We start from the raw sequence: 17,051 nt of genomic DNA, 5'->3' as shown, positions 1-17,051 counted from the left end.
TTACAACATTAGTAGAGTGTTTAATGAAGTATACAATGTACGGTGCAATACAGAAAAAGGTAGAAAGTGCAATTATTGTGGCTATGATATATTTACAAAAAAAACAGTATTGTGGCTATGAAACAACTCGTTTGTTTAGAAGCGACGGGAGCATATTACGTAGCATCTGGTAATCATAGTTAGTGCGTGCTCGGGGTATTTCCCACAGTTCCGTACTGCGGGTATTCCGTGTTTTTCGTTTAGGTGTGAGGTTTGCTATGCCGCCTAAAATGTTTTATTCTGTTTAATTTCGTTAGAATAACGCTTAAGGAGCATTGTTTTATAAATATCAGGAAGTGTGATAATGTATAGTTCTCAAAAGAAAACATTCGACAGAAGTCTGTCTGGTTGGGAAATTTAATGTTAGGAAAAGGTAAGTGACGCCAACCAAGTAAAATACAGGAAAAACACGACGTTTCGGGACCGGCTCAGCCCCTTCTTCACGGTGTGACTACGGGCGAGCGCAGCTTGGCTTTTTAAGCCCCTGTGTGGAGGACCTGGGGGTCAATGTCCGCAGCCCATGGACGTAGGATGAGGGGAGAGTCCCCAGGGAACGATTAACATTCTCTCGTGTTTGCTGTATGTGCCACGACTCGAGTAGAAGCCTCCTGCGTGGGTTAGCTTCCGTTTCCAATACAATGGTGCTGTCGAAGTCAATTGGGTGGTCACACCCTTCACAGTGTTCGGCCACGGCGCTGCGTTGACGATTCATGTGACGGACGTCCGCTTTGTGTTGGTTCATCCTTTCCGCGAAGTTCTTCGTTTCCCCTATGTACGACGCCGGGCAGACGGAACACGGAATTTTGTACACGACGCCCTGGGCCTTTTCTCTGGGCTGCCGGTTTTTTGGGCGGGGGAGAAGGCGACGGATAGTGCTGGTCGGTTTGTGCGTTGTCAGCACCCCTTCTTTTCCGAGAATGCGACCGAGCGTCTCGCTCACGCCTCTCACGTAGGGGATGCAAACACGTTTCCGCTTCTGGCATGCGTCTGAGGAAATAATAGACCGGATTTTGTTTTGCCTTTCTTGTTTCCTGATAATGCGCCGGATGAATGAGCTTGGGTAGCCGTTCTTTTGGAGGTCAGAAATGACTCGGTTCTTCTCCTTCCTTTTATCTTCACTTGAGGAACATATGGAGTCGGCTCTCTTCAGTAATGACGTCACGACAGATGCTTTGTGCGGGATGGGATGGTTCGAATCGAAATGTAGGTACCGTCCTGTGTGGGTTGGCTTCCTGTGCACCGAGGACTGCAGGCCTTTGTCGTGCCTTGTAAGTAGGACATCCAGAAAAGGCAGGCTGCCCTGCTGTTCATGTTCAACAGTAAATTGTATGGCCGGTTCAACTGAATTTAGATGACTCTGGAGGTTTTCTATCTCTGAGGTTTTCACCACACAAAAGCAGTCGTCTACATAAGGGAGGAATAACTTTGGCTTGGGATTAAAGGAGGAGAGGGCCCGGCGTTCGACGTCTTCCATGGTTAGGTTAGCCACTGTGACTGAAATTGATGCCCCCATAGCAGTTCCGGTTGTTTGCTTGAAAAATTCTCCGTTGTAGGTGAAAAAGGTACTGCGCAGACAGAGGTCGAGAAGGCGACATACCTCATCGACGTTGAGTGGAGTTCTCTCGTGCAGCGTTTGGTCGTTTTCGAGTGCGCGGCGTACCGGTTCCCCTTGCTGTGTCCGTTGCTCGCCGCGCACTCGAAAACGACCAAACGCTGCACGAGAGAACTCCACTCAACGTCGATGAGGTATGTCGCCTTCTCGACCTCTGTCTGCGCAGTACCTTTTTCACCTACAACGGAGAATTTTTCAAGCAAACAACCGGAACTGCTATGGGGGCATCAATTTCAGTCACAGTGGCTAACCTAACCATGGAAGACGTCGAAAGCCGGGCCCTCTCCTCCTTTAATCCCAAGCCAAAGTTATTCCTCCGTTATGTAGACGACTGCTTTTGTGTGGTGAAAACCTCAGAGATAGAAAACCTCCAGAGTCATCTAAATTCAGATGAACCGGCCATACAATTTACTGTTGAACATGAACAGCAGGGCAGCCTGCCTTTTCTGGATGTCCTACTTACAAGGCACGACAAAGGCCTGCAGTCCTCGGTGCACAGGAAGCCAACCCACACAGGACGGTACCTACATTTCGATTCGAACCATCCCATCCCGCACAAAGCATCTGTCGTGACGTCATTACTGAAGAGAGCCGACTCCATATGTTCCTCAAGTGAAGATAAAAGGAAGGAGAAGAACCGAGTCATTTCTGACCTCCAAAAGAACGGCTACCCAAGCTCATTCATCCGGCGCATTATCAGGAAACAAGAAAGGCAAAACAAAATCCGGTCTATTATTTCCTCAGACGCATGCCAGAAGCGGAAACGTGTTTGCATCCCCTACGTGAGAGGCGTGAGCGAGACGCTCGGTCGCATTCTCGGAAAAGAAGGGGTGCTGACAACGCACAAACCGACCAGCACTATCGGTCGCCTTCTCCCCCGCCCAAAAAACCGGCAGCCCAGAGAAAAGGCCCAGGGCGTCGTGTACAAAATTCCGTGTTCCGTCTGCCCGGCGTCGTACATAGGGGAAACGAAGAACTTCGCGGAAAGGATGAACCAACACAAAGCGGACGTCCGTCACATGAATCGTCAACGCAGCGCCGTGGCCGAACACTGTGAAGGGTGTGACCACCCAATTGACTTCGACAGCACCATTGTATTGGAAACGGAAGCTAACCCACGCAGGAGGCTTCTACTCGAGTCGTGGCACATACAGCAAACACGAGAGAATGTTAATCGTTCCCTGGGGACTCTCCCCTCATCCTACGTCCATGGGCTGCGGCCATTGACCCGCAGGTCCTCCACACAGGGGCTTAAAAAGCCAAGCTGCGCTCGCCCGTAGTCACACCGTGAAGAAGGGGCTGAGCCGGTCCCGAAACGTCGTGTTTTTCCTGTATTTTACTTGGTTGGCGTCACTTACCTTCTCCTAACATAATGTATAGTTCCCTGAAAAGGGGTGCAGTGTGACTATCGTATGCCGCGTTTGCAACTATACGAATTGCCTTTTTTTGTAGGAGGTGACGTTTAGTAATATTTGACGAAGTAGTTGTACCCCACACTAGGTCACAGTAGTAAGTAAAAAGGGCACTGAAAATAAGGCGTTTAATGCAAACAGGAGCAAAATATCGCAATTTGCACAGGATCCCTGTAATGCGAGAAATTTCAGTTGCAACTGCATCTATGTGAGCATTCCAGGACATATTTTTTTCGAACAGAACACCAAGACATTTAACTTGCGACGCTATCTGAATATTTGCAGTGCCGAGATGGAGTATGGCCTGCGTGTCTATGTTACGGTTTTTCGGCCTGAAAAAAACAGCTTTTGTCTTACTGTTGTTTATGGCAAGCGAATTAACGATACTTCAGGAATATAGTTTATTTAGAAGTACAGTTGCGTGTGAGATAAGAAGCTCATCATCAGACCCTATTAAAAGTGTGCTGCTATCATCAGCGTATATGATGAATTTTGCTGTGTTGTCAATGTTTACCAGATCATTGATGTAAAACGAGAACAGCAGAGGCCCCAAAATACTTCCCTGAGGTACTCCTGCGTGAACTGTGCGTACATCAGACAAATGATTATTGATAACAACTTGCTGGCGGCGGTATTGAAGATAGGATTTTAGCAACTGAAGAAAAACGCCCCGGAAGCCATAATGTTGCAACTTTAATAACAGGGTATCGTGGTTAATGGTGTCGAAGGCCTCAGAATAATCTATAAATATACCTAATGCGCACATTTCTCGCTCGAAAGAGTCTAATATTATTTCCTTCTGTGTCAAAAGTGCCGTCTCGGTAGACAGCCCTTTCATAAACCCAAATTGCGCATCTGTGATTAGTTTATGTTTTGTTGCGAATGAGATTACGCGAGAATGGATTATTTTTTCCAGACCTTTTGAAAAAACGGGTAAAATTGAAATGGGCCTGTAATTTGTGAGTTCGTTTTTGTCACCGCCTTTGTGCAAAACTGTTACCTTTCCAAGCTGCAACTGTTTCGGAAAAATCCCATGCTGAAAAACAAGGTTAAATATATGTTCGAGTATAGGGGAGATTAGGCCTAAGACATGTTTGACCGGTCGTATTTGAAGCCCCTCAATGTCACAGCAGTTGCTGTTTCTGAGTGACATGAAAGTGCTGAAAACTTCATTTGTATCAGTTGGCGCTAAAAACGCACTGTCGCCTGTCCCTGCACCTAAATATCGCATGCAGCTTGAATCATGAGTACTGCTTGATAGCGATACAAAATATTCATTGAATGAATTGGCCAAACGTGCGTTTGATATTACTCCGCCTTCTAAAGTAATCGAGTGCGTTTTGCTTCCACATTCAGGGCTACGATTGAGAACGCGATTAAGGTGCTGCCAAACGAGGTCAGGTTTTTTCATTACCTCACTATTGAATAAGTTGTGGAAATACCTTCTTTTGTCGTAGCGCAGTAGGCTATTTACTTTGTTTCTGTGTGCTTTGAACTCTTTGAGCGTGTTATCATTTTTATTATTTAACAACACTTGGTACAATTTACTTTTCCTGCGCATTTCTTTTATGCAGTTCCTTGTGATGCACGGTTTTTTTGCTCTGCGTGACGGCTTGAATGATCTATACTAAAAATGTTCATCATAAATACTGACAAATTATGTGTGAAAGCAGCTGTAGGCAGCTTCAGGGTCCTTTATGCTCAAAATTTCTGACCAGTCGGCCTTTGCTATATTGCAACGAAAAATATCTAGAGTGAAATCATTTATGTCTCTTACTCTCACAGGAATATTTTCTTGTACTTCTAGCGTGTGAGTCGAGTGAGTGGTCATCAAGGACATTGGCAAGTGATCACTTATATGTGCGCCTACAACACCCCATATAAGCTTTGAGTCATGAATGTTTGTTATGAAGACATCAATTAACGTCGATGAAAGGTCCTGAATGCGCGTTGGGTTATGTATAACATTGGAAAATCCATTTGCGTCTAGCAATCTGCGAAGTTCAACCTGTGGCACAGAAGTTTTGCTCAAATCAATGTTCGAATCTCCTGCTAGTATTAGTTCATAACAATTGTCGTTTATCCATCCCAAGTAACCATCGATAAAGCTAAAGAAATTCATTCACTCTGAAACGCGACAAGCATAGCACATTGTCCCCTATAACGCTCGAAAATACTCTCCATGCACTGTTCGAGCTCACCGGTGCGAAAACATATCTTGGCTAGCGCCGGTAAGCTGCAGTTGTCGTTCAGCGGCTGAGTGCTTGGCGGCAGCACTTCGGATCCGTTGATCGTCCGGCTCTTCAACAGACCTGCGCGGAAGATAAACAAAGGAAAAGATTCCGCTAACAGATGATAAGCACTCTGGCGATTATTCAGCGCGTGCACACAAGCGAACTCAAACAGCTCGCAAAGGGATCAAGGCGGATAGCTGGGCTAATTGGTGGTTGATCGTATTGTAAAAAATCTAGCGCTTCAGGCGAGAGCCAAGAGGCAACAGAGGGCAGGCCCAGCTCTAACCATCGACCTAATTTTTCCTTACATGGAACGCAGTTCGCGCGGAAGGACATTCGCACGGGCTACACAAATTAAAAAAAAGGCCAAAACGAACGACGAAACAAAGCAATTGATTTTTCATTAGCGGCAGTCTGCTTCTAAAACAAATTTAACTCTTTCAGCAATGTGGGAAAACAGGCGATTTAAGGGTGTCGTGCATTAATTTTGTTTGCTCCTATTAACGGAAAAACTTTTCTTTATTGCAGGACATCATAGTGTCGCTAATAAAGTTTTATTTGCAGTGATACTTAGAACGAAACAAAATATATGTTGCCTACGAAAGAAAAATAAATCTTTTGTTGGCAAAATATTAAGCCGCGTATAACTGCACGAAAAGGAGCAGTGTGAAAGGCACAGACAAGGCGTCGACTTCTGATTTTACTTACGAAACAGGTTACTTACGAGATCTATGAAAATAACAAGATATATACTGGCGCCGAAAAGGCTCAACATAATGACAATGGCACATTAACGGACGCAGGTGCATCAGTGTCGGTGCGAAACCCGAACATGCCGTTATAAAAATTTGATTTCTTGTCTGTACGGCGAAAGCGGGGTCATGGACGCTTTCGTTATTACCAAAAGCAATGACGAATGCGTTAGCTCGCCCTCAATGTCGCTATGGTCACGCTGGTCGGTTGAAACCGTAGAAACAGCTCCCCCGCTGCTTTCACAATAGAGAAGGTTGCGTTCTCTCCCGATGGCCTTGGTGGTACCAACAACTACCGGCGGGCGGCATCATTCTGTCAACCTCTTATTTCAACCTCTGTAGGCAACACCCTCCCTCCATTTTCTCCCATTAATTATTCCTTTCTCCCTTTCACTCTCTTTCACATAGCCGCAGTAAACTTATTCCATTACCTGTTTTAAAAATGACTTCTTTAACTTCAGTTATTTCCCTCGTACTTCTAAAGATAGGAACACTCTACCAGACGCCGCTATATGATCACCTACTCTTACCGAACACCGTCATCATATTCACAATGTTCAGTTCGCCATTGAGACAGAGCAATAGGACTACATAGCCTCTCTAAAGCGAACTGATGTTTTTGTGCCTTTATGATCTTTAGTTCTTTTGTTTCCAGCGAAAAGATTGTATTTCGAAATTCCGGAGGTGCTTTATCTTCTACTGATAATTGCCCATTCTTGTTACTTGCTATTATATTCAAATTCATCCTTCCCACTCATGTAATATTACCTCTGTGATTGACAGTATCATTAGCTGAAATGAAATAATTACATGTATTCATCCACGCGATGACTTGTATTGTGCTCCGTATAACGCCTCACGCCTTAAAATGCATAACACTCGGCAATAAGACCAGTGGATGGACGCAAATTTCCGGCATTGCTCGAGAGGCATAGCGAAGCTTTCCAGCGGCGCCTGATAGGACTAAATCTAACTCTACGATTAATTGGGCGGCGAAGGATACGTTAGAGTATTCGATCATGTCAGCGAATTCAGTGCTGGTGCGCATTGCTCGTTTCAATGTCGACTTTTGGAGCCAGTGTGTCCGCGTTGCGTGGTCATTCGATGCGACATTAGGGAAGCTTGGCGCATCGTTCGAGCTCTGCCAAGGCTGTTGCGCGTGTCAGGCTTAATGCAGTAAGTTTTACGTGTGCATACTAACATTATATTAGCCAAGACAAACCACGATTGACAATGCCATTTTTATTTTGCTCACTCTCTGTTAAATCATTTGTGTGAAACGCCTACATTATTCTATTACGCTGCTGAATATAACATCTCGTCCACTTACCTCCACGAAACAGCCTCAGCGTCGTCAGGATGGCTGCACTGACACCGTACACCGGGGACAAGTCGGCATACGACGTTCGAGAGTTGGCTTGTTCCCGAAATCCTGCCGGTTGCACAAAAAAAGGCGTTGCTCTTACAACAAAATTTTCGTGCTGAGTCCTTTAATGCCGAGTCCCTCAAACTTCCACATCATGGAGTACACCCAGTCCAAAAAAGAAGCTTTCCCTCGTACGCAAGTTAATTGGCGGCATGTTCACAGAATCATCCCATTCGTAGTTTAACGAAAACGCCTCCGCTAGCTTAGGTGCCACATTCTCGTGTCTTCTCCCAAAACTTTTGTTGTCTGTCGGCAAACGTAAACAAGGCGTTTTCTTTCTAAACCAGCGCAAAAAAGACACGGGCAAGAAGAAGAGACGTACAGACGGGCAGCGCCCGTGTGTACGTCTCTTCCTCTTGTCCGTGTCTTTTTTGCGCTGTTTTAGAGTGAACCACCACCAACTCGCCCAAGCTGCTACCTTAGTAAACAAGGCCTGTTGCGCGCAGCCTTCAGGCATGCACCGCTATGCAGAGGCAAATTCGACGCTGCTTTCTTTTTCATTCAAAGCTGGTGCTCGCGCAAGCGATCATATATACAACAGCCTGCCTAGCCCCTGTGTACCTTTCCAAGTGTTTCGAAAATTTGATAAACAACTTCGTGACACATCTCACGAACGGGGCGGCATGACGCTTCACATAATTCTGCGCACTGTTCCCTTCGAACACGATTCAAGGGCACAACAAGGTCAGGGCCCGCGGGTCGCTGCTCTAACAACCGTCGTTTTTGGCCAAGTCCGATCAGTCTGAACGCCTAAAGAGGATGTGGCGGCTCGGGTGCACCGAAAAACGCCGAAGAAACCGCTAGGTGACGTCACACGCATACCGTACGGAGCGTACGGAACGGCATAATCGATGCACAGGGACCTCAAAAGAGAGAACAGCGACGTGCTCTGAAGCGAAGCCTCCCGCTTCGGAGCAAACCCGTCGGCGTTACTGCGTTTCTCGGCACGCCAACGTGCTGTAAATTGCTTCAATGGCTTTTGATTCGTTTTAATTTGCCTATAACAAATTTAATGAACGTCAGATTCGGGCAGTTTTTTATTTAGCTGGAAGAAATGGATGTTTCTAACCGTAGTGAGAAACACCGGTTCATTGCCGAAATGGTCCACTTTATGCAAACCACATGACCCCATCCACTACAAGCAGAGCTATAGTCGCGTTTGCTTGTGCGTACGTTGAACGATGTCCCATAAAGAAATATCCCTCAAGATGCATGTGTTCACTGTACCCAAACGTCCATTCCCTATTATAGAACTATGTATTAGTTGTCGGAGCATCCTGGTGTGCAGTGCTTTGCAGCATGACCTCCATTAGTTAGTCAGTCGTCAGCGACGCCTTTGACATGTCAGTGGTGATTATTTGGCGTCACGGTTCTCCATAGGCACGGCGTTGTGGCGCTGCGCTGAGATCCCGAGTAAGCTCGCAACTTAGGTTTCAGGCGTCAGTGGGAATGGTGAACGTCTCAAAAATTCGCATGTCAAGTCTCCCACCACATACATGAAGACGAACAGAGTAGAACTTTTTCTACCTGATTCCTTTTATTTATTGAATGTGGAAAAACGACAAGCCTAACAGCGGCATCATGCTGTTCTGGCAGCGTCAGCATAAAAGGAATTAAAGACGCACCGATGTCCGATCACAGCAACAATTTACGTTCAGATGTGTTGCGGCCGGCAAGTGAGGGTCATGCCGTTATCTCCTCTAATCAGTTCCGCTTTACCAAGGGCCGCGACAGGCAGAAACGCCTTGATGGCCTCTGTGACGTTTTCTTCAGTAGTGCTATTGACGAAAATGAATTCTCTTGTGCTCTATTTTCGAATGTATCAAACGCTTTCGACGCCGCAAATCATATTGTTACGAGGTGGCAAGCCTAGGAAAAGGACGACATGATGAATGATGATAATATGGTTTAATGGCCGTTGGCCTAGCACGAGCGCTCCATCCCGCGCCACTGCCAGTGTCGTCTTCGTCACAATATGTTGTCTGACAAACTTCATATTTCATTACTCTGGCTTCTGAGGACCTTTTCTGCGTCTTCTTTTTAACTATCGTTCTAACTGTTCACAAATCATTTTCTGGGTGGAAGTTATTTCCAACAACTAAGATCCCGTGTTCCGCAAGGTTCTGTACCTGCGCCTATATGATTTAATCATTATCTCGTCGATTTGAGTCATTCCTGCCAACGTTACCGTGTATTCCAGTATGCAGATCACACGCTTCGGGTTGCTAGACACCAGGACTGTGCGACTGCATTACCATATGTCCAGCACAATTGCCAACAAGTCATGAAATGGTTCAACAGTAACCTAATCGCATTAAACGATAAAAACACCATGTTCTCATATGTATGAAAAGCCGATTCCTCAAAGCTTACTTTTTTGTGTGTGCGTGCGTAAAGTTTGTTGCTGGCCTATTTGCGTATGCATACTACACTTAGAGAAATAAGTCACTACAAAACACACGAGACGAAGCTTTATAGCGCCTGCATCGTTGCCCTACTTCGTCTCGTGCGTTCTGTGGCGCCTTATTCCCTGCAGTGTACCATTTTTTTCTCTAGGCCAAGTTGCGTACATTATAAATATTCTCCAGCCATACTTGTATCATGGCTAGCCATACCGACTAGCGTAGCTTACCATTCTTCTAGAATCACTGAAACAAACTTTCATTGGGGCGTACTTGCGCCCACAAAGAAATGAGCAACACGGCGGCGGCGATAGCAAGAAGTGTGTTCGGCGGTCGTCGAAGAACAGAATCTTCGCCGTTCTCGTCCGCGCTCGATTTAAAACAATAGCGAAATAACTCGCACCAATAGCTCGCAGCTGCAGACATCCCGGGTAGATCTGCTGGCATGAAAGCCATAAAACGTGCCGGCGGTTTTGAGCAGGAACAAATAAACATTTGAAAGCCATGCAGCCATATATATGGACATACTCATAAGAAATTGCTCTACAGTCGCAGAAGAGAGGCTAGACCTATTCCTTACGCTCGCTGATGTACACAAAAAGTAGTACCCTTACCCTCATCACCATAGACTACCAAAGAAAATTCCTTTCTCACGCAGTATACCGTGAACGCAGTATACCGTATGCGCAGTATACCGGCGCTGTGTCTCGTCTCCCCTTTCTGCGTCCTTCGTGAAGTTTGCGCTCTTTTCGTTGTGACCGTCAAAGAATCGCTCGCAAACTTCCAAGCTGAATTAACGGTTTCGCAAAATTATAAGTGCTGGTTGTGAAACTAAGAACACAAAACATTTTAGAAATAATTCTGTAAACGCCTTGCATCTATCGAATACGAGACACCAGCAAGAGAGGCCCCAGCAATACTCACCCAGCCGACATCCAAGGCAGGGCAATGAGCGAAAGAAAGGCAGCGTGCTCTGGTGGAAGCGAGCCGACAGCGGGTCCTTCTCGGGCACCGGAATGGGTAGCATGTCCGCCGGGTCGACATCGCCTGGCTGCCCTCCTAGGCGGAGACAAGAGAGTAATGTCTGGCCACAATAAACGCCATCGATACTGTGCCATTTGCAGGTAAAGGATTGGTAAGGCAGAATCCTTCACCGGCGGGTTGTCCCAGCGCCACCGTTCCCGCCTTGCCTTTCAGTGTGCAGGCACTCTTGCATCTATAGTCATGATTTTGCTGATTCGTTAAGAGACCTCACCGTCATGAGTAAATTACTGAAACCCAGCCCATGGTCCCACATGCAGTCCTCTTTACCATAAGCATTCCAGACCAGGTGCGTATGTGGAAGGCGATCCACATTTATTGAACGAGGCCCGGTAGCCGCGGCTGGTGAGCGGGCTGTCGACGCTGCCGGTTTTCGAGGCGTTTCTATCCTGCGCAGGCGAGGCCGCGCGCCAAGCTTCCTCTTCGTCACCAGCACCGCTGCACTTCTGAGCCGAGCTGCTCTGACAGGCTGTTATAGCCCGTCTTTAAAGATGCTTATGTACGAAGGCTGTCCTGAAAACTATAAACGGTATATCCTAAGTAAAACATACGCTTTAGTTTTACACCAAGATCGCTGATATTTTCACGCATTAATCTTGTCAGAGGACGCTTTTTCGCCATTTTAGAAGTAGTGCTCAACGGCCTATCGGGGTTCGTTTATATCAAGGAGTGGGGATCCACAAAGGTGCACCTCAAACGCAGAAATAGAAGAAAGAATCTTATGCAACCTTCGACATGTCTACTGGTACGTTTTCAGTGCCCAACAATATTTTTAGTGTAATTTCATTGTGCGCTTTTTCATAACTTAATGCCACCCAAGCAGCCCTTGAGCGTGAGTGAGTGAAGGAACTTTATTTCCACCAGAAGAAGACCCGTGCCCCTCCGGGTCCGCACGCAGGCGTCCGGGGAGGGGCAGCGTCGTAGCTGGAAGGCTAGCAACGATACAGTCGCGCAGCTTCTGCTGCCAGGCGGGGAGCGTATCGTTGTACGCTAAGGTCGGCACTTCTGAGCATGGTCTCTCATTCATCCGCAGTATTCATCCCCGCATTATGAATCACCGCCTCAGATATCACACTGAACACTAGAACAGAGCTGGGCAGAGAAATTAGAGAGCATCTTATCATCTCTCCCATACCCAGCCCTTGGGCGTGGTGGACTTCTGTCATCGTTTCCTTTTTTTGCTGGTACGCACTCATTCCATAAAGCACTGTTCTCATCTCCCAGATTAGTCTCCACCGCCGTTCATGCGATCGTGGTCGTAATCATACTACTGATAAAATATAAAGCCTCTGAAAAGGCACCTGCTTCAAAGCCATGTACTCTATCTTGGTCTCAGGGTCCTTCTGGTTGTTGCAAACCAGCTACGAGAGTAGCTCTGAAAGCGTTCTTCACGACTATCATTTAAACGGATCACGAAGGTCAATTTTTGAGCATTTCAGCCGCTAACGTTTTGGGCACACAGCGAAAACATAGCTTAGACACAAAAAGACGATGTAAGATCACTTCTATGGGTGCACTGAGAATGTTTAGTTCCTTAGCAACCTGAAATTACTTTTTGTTTCGGTTCTGTATCTAGGTTGCTGTATTTAAACTCGATTGCTCACAACCCGGTAGGCAGGCTGTGATGACGTCACAAGGTGACGTGACCTCTCTCGACCAATAATTAATTTCATTGCCATCTGCCAATGTAGCCAGGTTGCTCACAATCAGGGGTCCAGGTTGCCACCCGCCACGGTTGGAAGTTTGTGCTGCTGTGCTCCTTGAACTTGTACAGCAAGTGCTGCGAAATCGAGGAGACCTGCGCTAGATAAATTCTTAGCGCAGCGTTCGGTCGCTCTGCTGCCGACGTTCGCGGCGAAGGCGACAGTGCATCGCCATTAATCGAGCAGATGGCGCTGTCGGGCAGTGGCCCATGCAGTCCCTTGGTGTTGAAAGTATCGCATTTTTATGAACTTTGCCGCCGCGCCGCAGACTGTCACACATCCTAATCTCTCGTCTCTCTGTTCGGCGATTTTCGGAACGATGAATGGCCCCTCCCGCCGTCTCCCGGGGAAGCGCGCGCGAAAGAATCGTTTGCTTGTGTTTTTCATCTTCCGCCGGCGCCATGTGTAGGCCGTCTGCTTCTGGGGCTCGTCGAGCTTCGTTGAGTTACGCGCTGACAATTCAAAGTCTGCTTTTAGTGCCGCACTATGCCTGGTTGCGGTGCATTTCAGTGCACAAGCCGGAGTGAAAATGGTTTCGTGCTGTTCGCGATTGCTGGAGGAAAAAAATATCAGCCGTAGAAAAAGTGGGTCAACAACATCCACCTTAACGACTTTGTTCCAACAAAGAACACCGTCCTCGGCGATGTACTGTGCATTTCGTGGTACCTAATCTAGTGAGCATATTGTCACGGGTAGACAGCCGGGACGGCCAGGACACGTTTTACTGCGAAGCGCCAGGCAGCAGCGGACTCCCGAGGGCACCACACAGAAGAGACGACGAAGAAAAAGCACTGCCCGCCACCATGGCTAAGGCTAGCCAGAAAAGCGGTTAAGGCAGTTCGGCCGGGAGACGGCGCCACGAGACTGCCCAGGAATGTGGCATTGCTCCCCCCCTCTGGAAAGCGCCGCCTTCGGCGCGGCAGGTCGTGTGGACCGACGGCGGCTCCCTCGGGCACGGGATTTTGGCACACGAACACCTGCTGTTCATGGGGTGCCCGTGCAGAGGGGCAGTAGTCCTGGTGCATGTAGCAGTTATCGTCGACGGGCGCGTAATCCACTCTCTCGGCCGTCTTGATCTCGTATGCGAGGAGAGAGAGACAGCTCTCAGTCGTCTGGACATTTGCTACTTCCAGTTCGAGCAGCACGCGGTCGTTGAGCATTCCTGAAACCGAGGCGTGGGTACTCTCTCCGACAGAGTATTCAAGCGGCAGCGTGTTGTGGTTGGACAGCAGGGCGAGTGTGGGATTACATGAGGCGGTTCTGGCCGACCACTATCTCGACGGGCGCGCACGCTGAACACCTTAGTCTTCGGGGCCCGCAGGTAGAGCCGAGTGAGCTGTTACCGGGCGTGGTAAGGCTTCATTCGTGCGACATGCACAACTTCGGACGTTGGGTCTAGAGGAAAGAACAGGTCCTTGAGGGAGAACTTCATAGTTTACCTCGCCGAGTTGGCGTATCGCTTTATAGGGGCCAAAGTACCGCCGAAGCAGCTTTTCAGAGCGCCCTCGTTGGCGGATTGGGCCCCACACCCAAACGTTTTCTCCGGGCTGGTAAGTGACCCCCTGTGGCGATGGTTGTAACGGTGAGCGTCTTTTGCTTGTTGATGCCGGATATGTTGACGAGCAAGTTGGCGGGCGGCCCCAGCTTCGTGAAGAAAGCGGTCGGCCCCCACGACAGCGGAGTTTACACTACCAGGAAGAAGCATTGCGTCGAGCATAGTCGTGGCTTCGCGGCCATGGACTAAGCGAAACGGTGTGAAGTGAGTCGTCTCCTGCAGCGCAGTGTTATATGCGAAAGTTACGTAAGGAAGTACTGCATCCCAGTTGCGGTGGTCGTCGTCGTCATACATGGAAATCATGTCGGCGATCGTCTAATTTAGGCGCTCAGTGAGTCCATTAGTTTGCGGGTGATAAGCTGTTGTTCGTCGGTGGCTGCAGCATCTGAGTCGCAAAACTTCCTCTGTCAGCGCCGAGGTAAAGGCCGTCCCTCTGTCAGTTATAACGACCGTGGGTGCGCCATGACGAAGCACGATGTTGTGCATGAAGAAGGCGGCAATTTCCGCAGCTGTTCCACGGGGAAGAGCTTTCGTCTCACAGTATCGACTGAGGTAGTCGGTGGCGACTACAATGTACCGGTTACCCAGCAAAGACTCCGGAAGTGGCCCAGTAAATCCATGCCGACTTCTTAGAAAGGAACGTGTGGTGGATCAATAGGCTGCAGTAGTCCGGCCGGCTTAGTCGACGACGTCTTGCGACGTTGACACTCGCGACAAGTTCGGACGTAGCGTTTCACAACCACCGTGAGCTTGGGCCAGTAATACTTTTGCCGTATGCGTGCCAAAGTTCGGGAGAAATATGGTGACTAGAGGAAGGGTCATGGTGGCACGCCTGCAAGACTTCATCGCGAAAGACATTAGGTATAACGAGCAGATAGACAGCCTCCGTCGGCCCATAGTTCTTTTTGTACAGGATGCCGTCACGTAAAGAGAATGATGAGAGGCCGCGTGAAAAGATGCGGGGCGGAGTCCGAACGCTTCCTTCGAGATAGTCAATCACGGACCGTAATTCAGTGTCGTCTCGTTGGCGTTGAGCCAAGTCGGACGCGGAGATGACCCCAAGGAAAAGGGAATCATCGTCGAGGTTCGCGCGGTTGGTTGGAAGTGGGGCACGGGAAAAACAATCTGCATCACTGTGCTTTTGCCCTGATTTATACACAATGGTGACATCAAATTCTTGCAGTCGGAGGCTCCAGCGTGCGAGTCGCATAGAAGGATCCTTGAGGCTTGCCAACCAACACAGCGAGTGGGGGTCGCTCACCACTCAGAAAGGGCGGCCATACAAATAGGGGCGAAATTTCGTTGCTGCCCACACAATAGCTAGGCATTCTTTTTCGGCGGTGGAATAATTCACCTCAGATCGTGATAATGTGCGGCTTGCGTAAGCGATTACACGTTCGACACCATCCTGCCACTGTACAAGGACCGCACCAAGACCAACGTTACTTGCGTCTTTGTGCAGTTCTGTGCCAGCTGCCTCGTCGAAGTGCCCAAGTATGTGTACTTTGAAGACGCGTGCGTAGCTCTTCAAAGGCATGTTCTTGCTCCCGACCCCAAAAGAACGGTGCGTTATCTTTGGAGAGGCGAAAGGGACTCAGCGATTCGGGAGAGGTTCTTCACAAAACGCCGATAATAGGCGCAGAGACCCAGAAAACGGCGCACACTTCGCTTGTCAGCAGGAATGGGAAAGCAGCGACAGCGGCAGTCTTGTCGGGGTCTGGGCTAACGCCCTTGGCGCTCACAATGTGGCCCAAAAACTTCAGCTCCTCGAAAGCGAAGTGACATTTTTCTGGCTTAAGGGAGAGACCGGCTGAACGGATATCTTCGAAAACAGCGCGTAAGCGGCTGAGCTGTTCTTCGAAAGTGTCGGAGAAGATGACAACATCATCCAGGTACACGAGGCAGGACTGCCATTTGAGGTGCCGAAGCTGAGCATAGACCGAAAGGGAGCACCCTGAATTCGTATAAACCGTCCGGGGTAATAAATGCAGTCTTCTCCCGGTCACGTTTGTCCACCTCTATTTGCCAGTAGCCGCTGCGTAAATCGAGTGATGAAAAGTATTTGGCGTGGCGCAGGCGGTCAAGGGAGTCATCAATGCCCGGCAAAGGATAAACGTCTTTCTTAGTTACTTGGTTCAGGCGTCGATAATCAACACAAAACCGTAGGGTCCAATCTTTCTTTGCAACTGGAACCACAGGCGACGCCCACGGGCTCTTCAATGGCTGTATCACGTCGTCCTGGAGCATTTCTTGAACTTGCTTTCGAATTGCGTCTCGTTCCTTTGAACATACACGGTACGGCGACTGGCGTAATGGTCTCTGGCTTTCGTCGACTATAATTCGGTGTTTTGTTATCGGCGTTTGTCTAACTCTGGAGGTTGACGCAAAACAGTCCCGGAAAAAGTCAAGGACAGTCTGCAGGTTGCGTTTTTCACTAGGCAGGAGATTCGGGTTCACATCAAGTTTAGCAGGAGCATTCGTTGACTCTACTGATTTCGTAGTCCCCGTCAGCGAGTACTCTCCGGCGTATTCCCCGAGTTCTTCAAAACAAGCAATCGTTGTGTTGGCCGCTAAACGTTGGGGTTCACAACCGAAATTTGTGATCAAAAGCTCTGCTCATTTTTTGTTCAAGTCTATAAGCCCGCGAGCTACACACACTTGCCGACCCAGGAGCAGCGACATGTTGGCTCCAGCGAATTCATGGATGCCGGCGCTGTCATCGCACTCCACAGTTACTAACATGCTGGTTCTCGACGGAATCACCACGTCATCATCGCAGACCCGCAGCTTAGTCCTGCGTTGCTGGGGTTCGTCGGCAACAGTGCGGTGTGCGGGAAATGAGACGATGAGCTCCTTAAAGCCGATGACAGCTTCG

General features: G+C 48.4%; 1 protein-coding gene across 1 annotated transcript in view; it reads right to left on the bottom strand.

The window, feature by feature from the left end:
• LOC149326809 (salivary peroxidase/catechol oxidase-like) overlaps positions 1-17,051 on the bottom strand; it is a 143,404-nt gene that overhangs the window by 78,621 nt on the left and 47,732 nt on the right. The window contains exons 6-8 of the mRNA XM_089564679.1: positions 10,802-10,936; positions 7,380-7,481; positions 5,265-5,375 (exon numbers count right to left, since the gene is read on the bottom strand). Coding sequence (XP_089420805.1) covers positions 5,265-5,375; positions 7,380-7,481; positions 10,802-10,936 — 348 coding nt within the window. The remainder of the gene's footprint in view (positions 1-5,264; positions 5,376-7,379; positions 7,482-10,801; positions 10,937-17,051) is intronic.

This window comes from Amblyomma mixtum, chromosome 10 (genome assembly GCF_055824585.1).
Source record: "Amblyomma mixtum isolate Tamu chromosome 10, ASM5582458v1, whole genome shotgun sequence".
Taxonomy (NCBI): Eukaryota; Metazoa; Arthropoda; class Arachnida; order Ixodida; family Ixodidae; genus Amblyomma; species Amblyomma mixtum.
Note: the sequence above shows the minus strand (reverse complement) of the source record. Positions and strands in the feature narration are given on the sequence as shown.